The sequence below is a fragment of the Chlorocebus sabaeus genome, chromosome 23, assembly GCF_047675955.1.
Source record: "Chlorocebus sabaeus isolate Y175 chromosome 23, mChlSab1.0.hap1, whole genome shotgun sequence".
Lineage (NCBI taxonomy): Eukaryota > Metazoa > Chordata > Mammalia > Primates > Cercopithecidae > Chlorocebus > Chlorocebus sabaeus.
The window spans coordinates 35,103,929-35,119,589 of record NC_132926.1 but is presented as its reverse complement, the minus strand read 5'-3'; the positions used below and the strand labels follow the sequence as shown (position 1 = coordinate 35,119,589).

The 15,661-nt window shown below is 40.3% G+C and overlaps 1 protein-coding gene across 4 annotated transcripts in view; it reads right to left on the bottom strand.

Moving 5' to 3' along the window:
• Positions 1-15,661, bottom strand: part of PPP2R2B (protein phosphatase 2 regulatory subunit Bbeta) — a 484,529-nt gene that overhangs the window by 454,239 nt on the left and 14,629 nt on the right. For 2 of the 4 annotated variants that reach the window (XM_008014860.3, XM_008014865.3), the window contains exon 1: positions 4,946-5,243. The exons of the other annotated variants lie outside the window; for them this stretch is intronic. In XM_008014860.3, the coding sequence (XP_008013051.2) occupies positions 4,946-5,019 (74 nt within the window). In that variant the 5' untranslated portion in view covers positions 5,020-5,243. Of the gene's footprint in view, positions 1-4,945; positions 5,244-15,661 lie in introns of those variants that run through there. 4 annotated transcript variants of the gene reach the window in all.

The following is a 15,661-nucleotide window of genomic DNA, read 5'->3' as shown; positions in this document are numbered from 1 at the left end:
GATAAAATGAGGATAACAGTGTTGACCTTATAGAATTGTTAGGGATACACACACACACACACACATCCATACCTACATTGATATACACATGGTAAAATTGTGCCTAGCAAATAGTATGCGTTCTATGTTTTACTTATTCTCCTGTTATTATTATTTATAATATAACAAAGAATTAGAAAAATATGATGCTATTTTTCCCTCTGTGTGTGTGTGTGTGGACTTCCAGCAAACACGCTTCCAGTGTCACTAAGATACTTGCTTTAAGATATGTCCTCCTCTTGAAGGAGCATTGTTGATAGAATATGGGTCAGTTTGTTTATTCACTCTCCCATTGAGTCCTTCATTTAAGAAGGATTTCTTGAGCATCTACTCAGAGTCAAGCTCTGTACTAAACCAGGATGCCAAGACTGAAGATGAGTAGGGCAGAATTCCTGTGCACAAGTTGCTGCTGGCCACTCAGGAGACAGACATGTAAACAGACTGTTTCAATGTAATCTGAAGGCTGTTCTCATACTCAGAAGGAAATGTGCAGTGTGATATAAAGATTAAGAGTACCAATTTGGGATTCAGATAATTTGGACTTGAGTCTTGGCTCTACCACTTCACTAGCTGTGGTCCTGAGTAGGTTGCATCCGAGTCAGTTTCCTCATCTATATACATGGAGATAATGGCGTTTAATAAGAGAGACTGTTGTGAGGAGCAAATGAGATGGCACAGGCACAGCCCTTAGCACCCAGCCAGTGGTCCACAGGGTCCATGGTGCGGAAGCTGCTGATTCTTATTTCTTCTTTCCACTCTCCTTGTGGTTTGTGTGACTCATAATAACAACTTCATTTTTGGAGTTGTTGAAGACATCTTCCTAGAAAGACTTGACTCAAGCTGAGTTTTCAAGCATGGGGAGATATTTGCAGCATGGAAATGAGAGAAAGACAATTTTGGGAAAGGAAGAAGCATGTGGCAAGTCACACTACCCTTGTCCCTTTAGGAAAAGAAAGTGTCCCTACTGATTTGTTAGATAACAATAACAGGCCCTCCAGTGCCTGGTGCCAAATTAGATCCACCAGAAAGTATCAGGCAAGGTTCCTTATACTTCACTGACTCTCTCTTTTCTGTTTTGTTTCTTTTTTTTTTTTTTTTTTTTTCAGATGGAGTCTCACTCTATTGCCCAGGCTGGAGTGCATTGGTGTGATCTCGGCTCACTGCAACATCTACCTCCCAGGAGTAGCTGGGACTACAGGTGCCCGCCACCACACCCAGCTTAAATGGCTTCTTTACAGCTATGATTGGAATTTTGTTTCTGCAATTCTGATACCACTTCTGTGGATGAATCCTCCCCTACCAAGGGGAAGGAGTTATATGCTTCGTTAATGAGGTCCACAGAGAAGGAAGTCAGTCCAATCCTCTTCGCAAAACCCTGATTATGGATCTGCACTATTTGGTTGCCCTGGCTTCTGTATGTATCTTCTTATTTCAAGTTAAAGAGCACTATAATAAAACTAGTTCCTTAAAGTATGGTTACAGAAAGCTCCCCAAGCCACAATGATAAAAACAATTTTTGTGCATGTAGGAGTGAATGCTTTTCAGAATATTTTTCACATATGGTTTTGGAAATTTATCCATACAACAGCCTTGGTATTTGTCATCTTTCATTCAACAAAAATTTACTAAGCACCTATAATGTGCCTAGTATTGTTCTGGTTCTGGAGGTATGACAGTTACACATGGGTCCTGCTTCCAGTGCAGCAGGGAGGCAGAGACTAACAAGTCACATTGGTTTCCCCATAATGACAAATTAGTGTAAGTGCTTTGAAGTAAGAAATCCAGTTCTTTAAGAACTGTGATCAGCTGAGGGTCAGGATTGCTTCTGAGCTTGAGCTGAGAGTTGAAGGTTGGAATTTACAAGGCAAGGGGGCAGAAGGAAAAGAGAAGCAGCCCCAAAGTCTATGGTGGGAGGGAGAATGTTGAGGAACCAAAGAAGACCTGTGTATCTGGGGGTCAGGCAAGATAGAGTATATTTGACACCAGCCAGGAAAGTCAGGCAGGGTCAGAATATGCCGATCCCGCAGGCCACAAAACCACAGAGAGGTTTTAAATGTGAGTTTTTGTGTTTTAGAGTGTGGGGTGGTAAGATAATCATATTTTTTAAAAGTTATTCTGACTGCTACATGCAGAACCAAATCTCTATCTAATGGATGAAAAAGCAGGTTTGAGGGCTCAGAGTGAGGGAGGAAAGGAAAAAGGAACCAATAGTTGTGAACATATATTGTTGATTTACCTTATATACAAATCTGTTTCTGTATATAGTGTGCTTAGATAATGCCTTTGATACACTAAATACAAGTGAATGCTGGTTATTACTATTATTATTATCACCCTGGTATGTCATTCTGAATGTATTTTTTTGCAACTATCCTGTGGAGTATTGTTATCTATATTTTAAAATGAGGAAACTAGGACTCAGAGACGTTAAATAACTTCTCAGTATCTCTCAGTTAACATGTAACAGAGCTAAGATTCAAAGCCTATGCCCTTCGTGAATTAAAAAAAAAAAAATGATAAGGAGAAGTTGGGAAGACAAGCCAAGTCTTCTAATTAGGATGGTTCTAACCCCTAAGAAGCCCAGAAATTGCTGAAACTCTTAAATTTGTTCTAGAGTTTCTCTTAAGGAGATTGTTTGGGTTATTTGTATTTATTTGACTTTCACAGAGATATTCACACATTATTCATTCTGCACCTTTTCAAATTAATAAAATGTGAAGTTCACAGTCATATTTTTTTCTAGTATAGACTACAGGTTGACACGATTGCCAATGATATAAACACACACACACACAAACACAACCTCAGGCGTATTCTGATATTTTTTTCCCCAGACAAACTTTAAGTAAGTATAACTAGTAAGTATAACTAGTTTCTGGTGACACAGTGATGTGTTTGAGGAAACCACTCATTGCTTAAAATAATGTGAAAAATAAAGCAAACTTCAATATCTAAGAAAACGCGTGGGGCATGGGACTCAAAAACAGACGGCACCTATCATGTGCAGAGCATTACAAAGAACTTTATTCAGTGGTCACATTTCATCTCAGCATCCTTGTTATAGATAAAACTGGGCATAGAGCAATTAAGTGACCTGGCACTGCTTGCTTGGCACCTTGGCACATAACTCATGTCTTTTCCACTATGTCCCAGAGCCTCCTCCATGATGTTAATGTTTGACAAATGCTATTTTCCTTACCCATTGTCCTTATTAGGTTTACAATGAATTTAAATACATGTCATTCTACCCTCCCATCCTGAAATCTGGTGATAGTGGGTGAAGCAGAAATTGTTTTGACATAAGCAAAATGGGGTTTCCATTTTAATGAAATAAATCAGTGAAATTCAATTTTCACAAACAACTTTAAAAGTTCTTGTTGTTGCAGTGTTTTTTTCTGTATGATATAGGATGTTTCGTCTGATTAATACACAAGACAGCAACTGAGTAGACCAAGTGTTTAAATTTTCAAAGTCTAAGCAGGCAGGAGAGGACAGGAGAACCAATCAGAAATACAAAAGTCATCTAGGCAGTTTCTCTATGGCTTTAGATCTTTAGTATTGGAAAAGTTCTCCTGGAGATTTTGGTCCATGCCATTCTTTCATTCCTCTCCTCCCCTCAATATGGATAAGGACTTACTAAGTTTCTCTCCACGGGGAAGAAAAGATTTCTCAGTGAACCATTTCCTTTTGCCATCAATACATTTTTAAAGGGAAATATCCAACTGTAAAGAAAAAAATCTATGAGATATCAATGTCTAGGAAAAATGCCACCCTCAGTCTCAATTCAAGGGTGATCCCAAATGTTTACTCCCTTTCATGAAGGTACTAATAAAAAATTACCTTATGGTATAATGCATGCTTCCTTCATTTTAAACACACAGCGCCCAATCTCAAGAGTCTACTTGGAGGATGAAAACAAGAGTGGGTTTTCAGAACAGGCTTGTCGCCAGCTCAGTTCCAAGACACTGTGGCTAGACATGAGTTGGAGTCACAGCACTTCACCATCCTCAACCCTTTTCAATCAAATACCACTAGCAGGACAATCCTTAAGCCTTAAAAATGCCCAGCCAGTTGCTTTTCTTGAAATTGTTCTTTTTCTAGGATATGTCAGATCTAAAACACAGGCAAATCACATATAGAAGGCCTATAACCAGCTTCTGACTATGGAAATGTTGAATTCTGCAGTGCTTAGTTGAAGGGGAATTGCCAGAATGTTTACAAGGCACACATACACGTATGCATAGCATGCTAGGTTAGAAGGCAGCAGAGAAGGTCCCCAGAAAAAAACAGGAACTGGGGAAGGTGTAGAAGGCTCAGCCTACCCTCTTTTTAAAGTATTAACTTAGGACCCCCAGAAACCACATTTCCTGTAGGTGCCGAAAGTCAGCTGTGTTCTTACTGCTCTGTAACCCAAGTACAGACTCCAAGTGAACCAATCCAACAATCAACAGTCCCTAGTGATGTACTCAGCTAATTCTATTTTGCTAATTGCTTTCTTGGGCATGGACCAAGTTATCAAACAGACAGTGACAAAACAGAGAGCTCGGAAAGATGTATGTGGCAGCACCTACTGATTTTTTTTTCCTTGACACGAGTTCCAATGACTTGTTTGCATGGTAAATGAAACAAGGAAAATTGGCAAAATATTTCTGAGTTATTTTCCAAAGAGCTGTGTCAGCTTTGAGATTACCTTTGCAACATTATTCTGCTTTTCAGAAAACACTTCCCTTTCCTTGTACAAGACAGACTGATTTTAGAAGCAGATCTAAGTCTGTCGGATACAAGCTTTTGCCAGGATGACAGTCACCTAGTAGCTACAGAAAGCAGCATCAGCAGAACCTGTGGGAAGTCAGACACCAGCCCACTTTTCCCACCCACCCAGATACTCTCCCTCTCTGGTCTGTACCTTCCGTGTGGCAGCTGGAAGAAAGGATGGTGTTCGGAGGTCTGAAGATGTAAGGCAGGTAACGAGAGAAGCATTTCATCTTCCAAATAAAAAATTAAAATCTACATAAAAAAACAGTCTCCTGAATCCATAAGGATTCTCTCGGCCTTTTAAGCTGGCTACATCACCAATATGTTTATGTACGTTCTTTCCCAGATTTGCAAAGCTGGGGTGCCCGAGGAATAACTGGCAATGGGTCCCATTTTGCCATCAGCGCCAGGAAGCACTGCCTTACATTTCTGCATGCAGCTCAAACTCAGAAGCCCCCAAGCAAGCCGGGATATAGCCTCTTCATTGGCTGAAGCTCCTCCGAGCAGGATTTGCTGAGTAAGTCAGTCCTGCCTGTAAACACACGCTGAAATGCTCTGCCTGAAACCTCTACCTTTTCCCATGTGGTGAGTTTCTCTTTTCGCAAGAGAAATCCAGCAGGATATGGGAGTAGTGAGGATAAGTGACCATCTCTTATTTAGCTGAAAGATCAGATGAAACAAAGACAGCATAGTGTTCCGCCCTGGAGAGAGATGGCTGTTAAAAGGAGCTACCCGTAATGCCATGGATCTCAGGAATATTAAAGTACAGTGCAATGAAATGGGTCTCTGTCCTTGCTTAATCTAGATTTAGTTCTATTTTTTAAAATACTAAAGCCCAAACAATAGGACCATTTATCATTTAGGTGAAGCCCAAAGCTGGGTTGAGTAGTCGGTGACAGAGGGCTAACACAGACAGATTCTGTGCTCCACTGCTGCCTCTTTCTTCCCCTGCCAGCCTTAACAGCGAAGCAATAACTTAGTTCTGAGTTATTCACTCTCCAAATAGAAAGCCACAACACAGGAATAGAGACTAAACCCAAAGGAACTGACCCTTCATCAATCCATGTACCCTGATGGCATTAAAAAACATGGAAAAACTAAGTTGATCCAAGGATTACACAACTTTACCAAAACTCTGAGATTTCAAATGAGAGAGAGAGAGAGACACAGAGACAGACAGAGACAGACAGACTGATATGATTTAAGGACATGACCAACCACAAGGTATAAGTAATTTGGGATGGGGAATTGGTTTGGTTTTGGCCCATGAAATAATAATGACTTTGGAAACCCTATCACTGGAAGGCAAGAAAGCACAGGGCTTCAGTTCGGGGTTTATAAGATCTGTCAAAGACACTATTGTATATAATGAAGAGGAAGAGACAAATGTCCTTCATGCTGCATTCAGAGGCACAAGGAAATGATTTAAATGTCCATAAAAGAAAACCAACATTTTCCTGAGTAAGATTTTTAAAAATAAAATAAAAGTGTTCCTTGAAAATCTGATGGAAAAATATTTAAGCCTTTATGGGCTCTCTTTCTTACAAAAATATTTAACTCAGCATTAGATAAATGTGCTGGTCTCCCCAGGAGGGAAAAAGCAAAGTCATTAGAGTGCCAGAACAGCCCATGGTCATGTCAATCCATTCCCCCACCAGTATGCCACTTCTCTGGCTCTTGGACTGTTATGACATGATGACAAACTGCTGGCAGAGTCGGGCCAGTTAGTTCTGCAATAATCGTATAACCTCCTTAGACCCAGGACTTGGCAAGGTAGGGCCATCCTAAGTAAGGTGCTGTTTAAACAATGCCTAAGTGGGCTGGTTTGTTTGCGTGAGTAATTTCAAACTCGCAACACAAGAGTATATGCAGGAGTGTCTTCTGAAGAGATACTTCATATCTAACCTCTGGCCCGCAGGGTGAGAGTGGAAGGAGTGTGGGCTTTGGGTTCAATTTGACCCTGACAGTTTGCAATCCAGTGCATTCACTTAGTGGCCAGGTAGAAATGAACAAACTTTAACACTGCAAACCTCAGTTTCTCCATCTATAAAATGGGAACAATAGCAAGGTTTTCCTCATGTATTCTTGAAAGAAGTGAGACAATAAGCATAGAGATCTGGCACATTGCAGGCACGTGATAAGCTACCAATGTTGCTGCTATTAGCCTTCTCTGAGCTTCTGTGCCATACACCAACCTAAGAGTAGTGGAAGAGGGGATGTGCTTAAGAGGGAGTGATGCTGCAGTTAGACAGCCAGGGTCTAATCCTGCCTTAGACATTGACTTACTGTGTGATCTTGGGCAACTTACTTAACATATGTTAGCCTCATTACAGGCCTAACAAGGATAATAATAGAATCTGAAATGATATTGTTGAGGACACAATAGGATAGTTCATATAAACGGCTTAGCTCAGCATCTAGTACATTGTAAGTGCTTCCTAAGTTTAATTACTATTGTCTACAACAGTAGTACCAGCCCTTAATTACGGCATATTATTTTATTTACTTACCTATCTTATCTAAATAATGAAAGTTCAAACTCTTGAGGGGAAGATCAATGTCTAATTCATCTTTATATTCCTTCTGCCTCACCCAGTACCCGCACAAAGTAGATAGTAAATATTAGGTGAGTAAGTGAATGGATGAATGGATAAATCAATATACATGGATAAAGCTTCTGGAAGATATTTTGTACTTTTTATGTGTGTGTGAAGGTCCTTTACAGCACAAATGAAGTGGATTTGAGCCTATCATAAAACTGGAATAGATCATTCAAACAAAGGCATTATGGAATTTTTAGATAGACATGCTTCAACTTTAATTGTGTATTTCAGTCTTAAATAAATGGTAGGCACTTAGTGAATACTTTCTAAGTCAATAGTAGGCACTCAGTAATTACTTCCTGAGTGTAAAAAAGACTCACTGAGGATTATAGCCATAGCTATCCGCAAAGAACTCAATAAAAACAAAACAGAACAAATAAAATACTGTCTTCTCCATTAGAAACAAAAAAAAATAGGACTAGAACTCAAGTCCCAAATAGGCCTCTCCAAACCAGCCAATACCTCTTGACCTCAACTGAAAATATGTTTTCAATTCAAATCTGAAATGATTGATCTAGTGTAAGGCCTAGGCACCTATCTACCCACATGCAGAATGGGCAAGAGGCAGAAAAAACCAATTTGAAATTTCTTTGGACAGGTGAATCTGCTGCAGGTAGTTTGCACTGCACCATTTGAACTGCTTCAGTATACTTCTTGTCTATTTGATTCTCTCAACAATCCCATTTTACGGAAGAGAAAACAGGCTGAGGGGATATAATAATTCATCCACAAGAGATCCCATATTTCTGCACTGGAATCACCTGATGAGCTAGTGAGGAATGCAGATTTCACAGTCCTCAAGCCAGTGGATCCAGATTTCCTGGGGATAAGAAGTGATTCTTCCTTGAAACTTTGAGAACCTCTGGGGTAAGATGTTTAATTTCACACTCTGGCTTGACAAGTTTGGGTAACGGAAAGTTTTCCAAATACCTTTGTCCTAAATCACGTATCCAACAATTTGTTGCCACCCTAATGATGTATCAGGCTGAGTGATGGGGACATAGGATATGAGATACCACTGCTGCTCTAAAGAAATGCATATTCCAGAAAAAACAGAGACGAATGAACTGTTTTAATGCAGCCACATATGGGCTATGACAGCAGGAAGAGGATATGAAAAGATTCTTTGGGATTATAAAGCCCCAAAAGGTCAGTGTTAGAGATCCATGTTTTTGCATTAGGTATTATTTATAAAAAAATAAACAAAAAACATCTCCTGTTAAAAGGCAATTATCTTACTGGGAGGCATAGCAAATGAAGAGTTAGCAGTCATTAACTCTGTAAGTGGCATTAGTCTCTGATACATCTAATGTCGTCACAGATAAGAGCAGGGTCACCAGGAGAGGAGAGGAATGGTGTCATTATAAGGAGAAGGGAGGATCTAAAGCAATGGCAGAGGTTTCTGGAGGGAGAGCCAAAGAGCAGAAACAGGTCTCTGAAAGGGAAACCAGGAGCCTCAGAAGAAGGAAAGATAAAGGTGACCCATTTAGGTGCCATGTGAGAAGGCCCCTTGAGTGTGGCAGAGCAGAGTCCAGAGACAAGAAATTTCTCCCGATGATTTCTGCATGTCAGGTTCTGACAGTGGCAAACAAGCAATTAATTGGGAGTTTTTTGAGTGCTGTGCTCTGGACTAGGCTGCTCTAAGCTTTTCTTTAGACTGACCTCCTGGGAGAGCAGAAGAAATCATTTCTGCCCTGCCAAGTCCAGCTGGAGCCCCTGCCTTGGGGCCAATGGACTTGGAGTCTCCTAACTGCCTGTTCCCACTGGTTCCAGTCTTGTTGCCTACCTCATTGAAGCCCAAGTTTTACAGAAAAGTTACCCTGATAATTCTCTGTGTATGTTTTTATAACCTCCTTTGGGGGAAGGTTCAACATTACAGTTTTACATTTTGCTATGAAGGAAACTAAATCCCAGGAAAAAAAAATTAGCTTATTTAATATTAATCAGGATGAGCCTGCCCAGGTTTTTACTCTTAAGTCAAAGCAAAGCAAATTCCTACTCCTTCTTCAAATCTTAAATGAAGTGCCACATCTCCAAGGAGAGGTTTCTTGATGCCTCAGACTGGGTCAAATCCCCCTCTTACAGACTCGCACACACCATGTTCCTCTTTTAAAATACTTGTTCCTTATTGAGCATATTTACTGAGCACCTGCTTAGGCCAGGCACTGCGCATAGTGCTAAGGAATCCATAGTAAACATGACGATAAAATACCTACTCTCAGCCAGGTGTGGTGGCTCACCCCTCTAATCCCAGCATTCTGGGAGGCCGAGGTGGCTGGATCACTTGAACTCAGGAGTTTGGGAGCAGCCTGGACAACAGGGTGAATACTCATCTCTAAAAAAGTATACAGAAAACTATCTGGGTGTGGTGGTACCCACCTATAGTCCCTGCCACTTGGGGGGCTGAAGCAGGAGGATCACTTGAGCCTGGGAGTTTGAGGCTGCTGTGAGCCATGTTCACACCACAGCACTCCAGCCTTGGTGACAAAGTAAGTGAGACTCTCTCTCAAAAAAAAAAAAAAAGAAAAAGAAAAAGAAAAAAAGAACTACTCCTCTTCTTTGGGTATAATAACCATTCCCAACATATACAACTCATGAGCTGCTGTGAGGATTAAATGAGGTAATCCAGTAAAGTGCTTAGAATTCTTTAATAATTGCTGTTTAGTATCTGACACCCTGGTCAGACTCTAAGTTACAAGAGGGTAAAAATTTGCTTTTTTTTCTGCTGAATTCTGAGATCAAAGTTTGCTGCCTGAAGCATAACAGGAGTTTGGTAAGTACATGGTGGATTGAACTGAGCTGAATTGAGTTGAACTGAAGAAAGAAAATTCTGACAATTTCCATCACACTTCCTACACCCACTAGCCAGTGTGTGAAATTCACAACTTGTTAGATTCTGGCCTGAAAGAAAGAGGATCCTCTTTGTGGTTAATTCATTTATCCATTCATTCATACAATATAATCTTTTTAGCAGCTATTAAATGCCAGGCACTCTTCTAGGTGTTGGGGATACAGCAGTAAATAACATATTGAGGTTTAGCTCTTTGAGCTTATATTCTCAAAGAAAGAGGTAGGCAATAAACAAACATTACATCAACAAGGTTATTTTAGGTGGTGAAAAGTAGAATGAAGGAAATAAAGTGGACCACGGATTAGAGAGTGACTGCTTTGCTTGATGGTCAGGGAAGGCTTCTTGGAGGAGGTGACATTTGAGCTGAGGCTGAAAGACAAATTAATGGCCAAGGAATGGGTTTGGCCCTCTCATCTACCCCACTATAGCCTGCAATTTATCCTCACAGAGATTTCCTCTTCTAATTGAACTAACTACCTACATATTTTTTAAATAGTTTATTTAACATTTGTTTCACAACTTTAATATAAGCTCTAGGGGAACACGTAGTGTGTTGTCTTTCTCACTCGTTGCATCCCCTAGACCTCGCAGAGCAGTCAAGAGTGAGTTGATTCATATTTCTGATTGGCAGTCTGCACTGATGATTCAGCCAGCTCTCTTGGCATGTGACTAAAGCAAGAGAGAGGTGGGCAGCTACAGATAAGACTGAAGAGGACTTTGAAGATGGGGGTCGGCTCCATTTAGAGCAGCTGCTACCAGGCAGCAGGGGGAGAAATAAAGCCCAGTGCCTCACAACAGGAGATTTTGGCTCTCATTAAAAAGAACGAAAGAAGGAAAAGCACAATAAAGCCAAGCACGTTTTCCACCAAATTTTCTATAGTAACTCTCATAGTACCTAGAAAGAGTAGACAAATAACATCTCCTAATTTATAAAGGGAAGTCAGAGCAGGTAGGCAACAGGGTTTTGTTTGTCTGTTTGTTTTGCTTCTGAGCTATGGAAACTTGATTTGATTGTAACAGATGATGATAATGCAGTCATGTGCTTAATGACATTTCGGTCAACTGTGGACTGCAAATATGAAGGTGTCCCCATAAGATTATAATACTGTATTTTTCCTGGACCTTTTATATGTTTTGATATGTTTGGATACACAAATGCTTGTCATTGTGTTACACCTGCCCACAGTATTCAGGACCGTGACATTCAGGACTGTACGGGGTTGTAACCTAGGAGCAATAGGTTGTACCATCTAGGTTTGTGTAAGTACACTCTAGGATGTTTGCACAATGACAAAAACTGCCTAATGATGCTCTTCTCACCATGTTTCCCCATCATCAAGTGATGTGTGATGGTAGTAGTAATAAGAGCAACCCCAAATCTATATTCATCTGAGTTCTTCATTCATCTGAGTGACTAGGTTCCCGTTACTCTGCTAAGTGTTATACCTAGAATATCATGGAATCCTCCTGAAAAACCTATAATAAAGTAAATATCATTATTTTATCTGTGTATAGATGAGGAAGTTTACACAGAGACATTAAATAAAGTCAACTGCAAACAAGTGGAGGAGGTAAGATTCCAGTAAAGGCTTTCCGCTCACTCCTCCCCTCAGGCTGTCCCATGCCACTGTGTTCTCTGAATTGCCTGATCTGAACATTATCTCCCCTACAGTCTCGTATAGGACATGGCACCAAGACTGAGACCAAGATTTTGTATCTACTTATTTGGAACTTGTGGGTATTTGATTAGGGTTGGGAAAATTTACTTCTGACCTATTTGAAAGAAAGGGTTTGCTAACGACTACCATAATCATGTAGAAGAAATCTAGCCAAATCTGCACACTTACCTATCAATGCCTCCAGAGATCCAACATGTGTTGAAAGTTTGCTATTCCTAGGACATGGTGCCAAGGACTGTGAGATTAGATGCATGTATAGGCATATGATGTAAAAGGGAGGGAGGGAGGGAGAAAGTGGGGAAGAAGAGAAGGGGGAAGAGAGGAAGGAGAGAAGGAAGGAAGGGAGGGGAAGGGAGATAGAAAAGAAATATAAAATTAAGTAATAAATACATGAATATTACAGAAGGGCCAAAAGAGAGTAACAGATAAAGTGCATAGTAGAAAACTCTCGCACTTAAATGGAACATTGGGACAGAATCCAAGAAGACTTCCTGGAGGTAGTGGCATCTAAGATAGGCTATGAAGGAGAAGAAGAATTTGCACGTATGAAGATATAAGTGGGAAGAGTCTTCTGGTAAGAGGTAACAGTATCAGTTTTATTAAAACAGCTCAAATTCACTCTTTCTCCTATTTACTACAAATTAATAGAATTATAAAAACATATTTTAAATATATAAAGCAGATTTCAGCTGCTGTATTTGGGCTATGAACTTATCAGCTCTCGTTTGGAAATAGTGGGCTTTAACATTTCTTGTCCAAGCGGGATAAAAAATGTTCCAATTATTCAGTATACATAATGCCTCACAGCCTTCATAAAAAGAAAGCATTCCAAAGCAAATCCCGAATGTGCTTCCTGTTCTGCAGAAGAAAAAAAAACATTATCCTATCTGCTTCCTTCCCAGACATCTCTGCATTTTAATTAAATCATGAATATTATGAAAAGGAACCAATATTCTGATATGAAACAATATTTTAAAAGGATAACTGTGACTCTGATATCTATTTTGACCTTAGAGCCTTCCGCAGGATTAGGCAGCATATTTCTTTTTGGACAGATGAGAACTTTAGAGGATTTGAAAGGAACCCAGGACACGAATCCAGGTGGCAAGATCTTAGTTTTCTGACCCATAGGCTACCCCTTAGAGATACAGAGTAGGCATTTGAGTAATTGGGTTTAATGTCTTTTCAAGAAAACACTTTTAACCCAGCTTTCCTCTTGATTCTGAGAGGCCATAATAGTAAATCTTTTAGGAGGTAGCAGGGGAGAAAATGCTGTACCTGTTGTTCCTACAGTAAGGGACCAGATCTGCTCATTCAGGGAGGACCTTCCCCTGGGAGTGTCACACGGCTCACGGCAGCTTGCACGAGAGTTCTGTTTGGCCTGCAGAGTATTATATTTTCTAATGCAAACTTCATGCCTTTAAACAGGGTATGTACTCACCAGTTCCTCTACATCTTGATTACATCTGGAGGGATTTACACAATTACCTTTTCCTTTGCTGTTTCAGTTTATGAGCTTTGCTTTATGGCAGGGTTTCTCAACCTAAGCAATATTGATATTTTGGATAAGGTAATTGTTGTTTGCTTACATGGGGGAGATGGGGCTGTTTTAGGATGTTTAGTAGTGTCACTGTGCTCTGCCCAATAGATGCCAGTAGCACACCTCCCATCCCCCAGTCAGGACAATCCAAAATGCTTCCTGACATCAGTGAACATCCCCGGAGATGCAAAATTACCCTCCCACACCCTAGATTGAGAATCACTGCTTTACAGCAATACGGCCTCAGAGACCTGGGCTGTGATAATGGACACATTAATTGCACATTAGGCAGCATAATGAGGGTAAATAATATTTTGATTAGAAGAAAGGTGAACCAAGATCTGTGCGTAATTCTTCATACCTTAGTTTCCTCACCTCATTCTCCCACAGGTCTGGTATATAAATCAAAACAATCTAGTGTATGAAACAATATTTGTAAATGTGTTTTGAAAACGTAACCATATAAGGTTGTTACCATTTGGTCTTACCTAGCTCTTTAGGCATCCACTGATACCAGCACATTGAAAAATGGCAGCTCTATTCTAGGATAAATCATTTAAACTAGAAGGCATTCCATAAACCAAGTGTAGTGACAAGGAGTTGAACTTAGCAGTAAGAAATGTCACTTTGGGCACGAGAATGAATTTTCTTGGAGTCTCCTGTCTTCTTGGTATTTCTTGCTGATTGGAAAGCTAGTATTCTTTCATTTATTTAATCATGCATTTATTCAATGTGTATTTGTTAAACATTAGTATATGCCAGGCATGGTGCTGGGCACTAGGAATGCTTACACAACTTGTAGTTGTATATCAGCAAGCAGTTATAGCAAACTTGTCTTCATGCAGAGTATGGACTAATAGAGAAAACATACAAGGAGCAAGAAAATGATAATGTATTTGGCAAGTGTATGATGGAGAACATTCAGCACCTTCTACGAGGGCCACCAAGCTCAGAGTTCAGGGTTAAGAAAGGCTTACTTGGGAAAATGAAACCAAAACTGAGATTTGAATGATGAACCGGGGTTGCCAGAAAAAGAGAGTGTGAAAATATTTCTGGCAAAGGGGATAGTATGTGTGTAGTGCTGGAGGAGGGGATATGGCATTAGAGGACACATGGAACAGAGAGTACATGAGGAGAATGGTGAGTGAGGCTGGGGATATCCCAAGAGCAATGAAACCTAATGAAGCTTTTTGGGAGGCAAGTGATATATATACACACTGGAGATACTACTCTGGATACAGTGTGAAGAACAGACTGGAGGTAGTCAAGACAATAAGGAGAGTGGGAGTAACCCAAAGAGGCTGCTCCAGTATCCAGAGAAGAGAAGATTGTGTCCAAAGTAACATAGTGGCAATGGGGTTGGAGCAAGGTCAAGGGATTGGAGATACTGACCTATTTAGAGAAAAGAGGGAAAAAGTCACTAAATGACTTAGTGATAGAGTGCATGAGTATGGGTGTTCAAGGAAGTTAGGAAGGCAGAGCCAAGAACGATTCTTGGGTGTTTGGGAGGGCTTTTGGAGGAAGCAACTGGAGTTAACTACAGCCATTGCTACTATTGACAAAAATGAAAGAGTTTATGGGGCGCCTGGTGAGTGTGGGTCCATGAGCTCAATGCCAACAAGCATTATCTCCTTTAAATCTTGTTACACCCCTGTGAGATAGGATGTATTATTCTCAGGACTCCAAGGCTCAGAATAACCTGTTCCAGGACCCACACCTGGTAATAACAGGGTCCTGATTTGGGCTGGAATCAAACCTGACAGACTGACTCCAGAGTCAGGTGGTTAAGCCTGCTCTCTTACCCACCACATAGAATATTATTGATTCCCTTGAATGTTTGCCTTCTAGGTTTAAATCATAGGTTTTCTGGTGACAAAAGATAGTTTTGGAGGAACCATTCAATCATTTAAGCTCTTCAAATCTCAGTTTCCTCTGCCAAAATCTAGGTATTGGGATATCTCCTTTACAGGGCCTATGGAGTGAGTAAGTTAGTGCTAACACTAATAATGACAGAGCAAGCATTTATTGAATGCTGACTGTATTCCATGCTGTGTTGTAAATACTTTACATGTATTAGCTAATTTAATCCTCACAAGAGCCCTGGATGTAGCTTCAATTATTATCCCCATGTCACAGATGAAGAAACTGAGGCACAGATACATTAAATACCATACCCATATAGCAGATTTGTTGG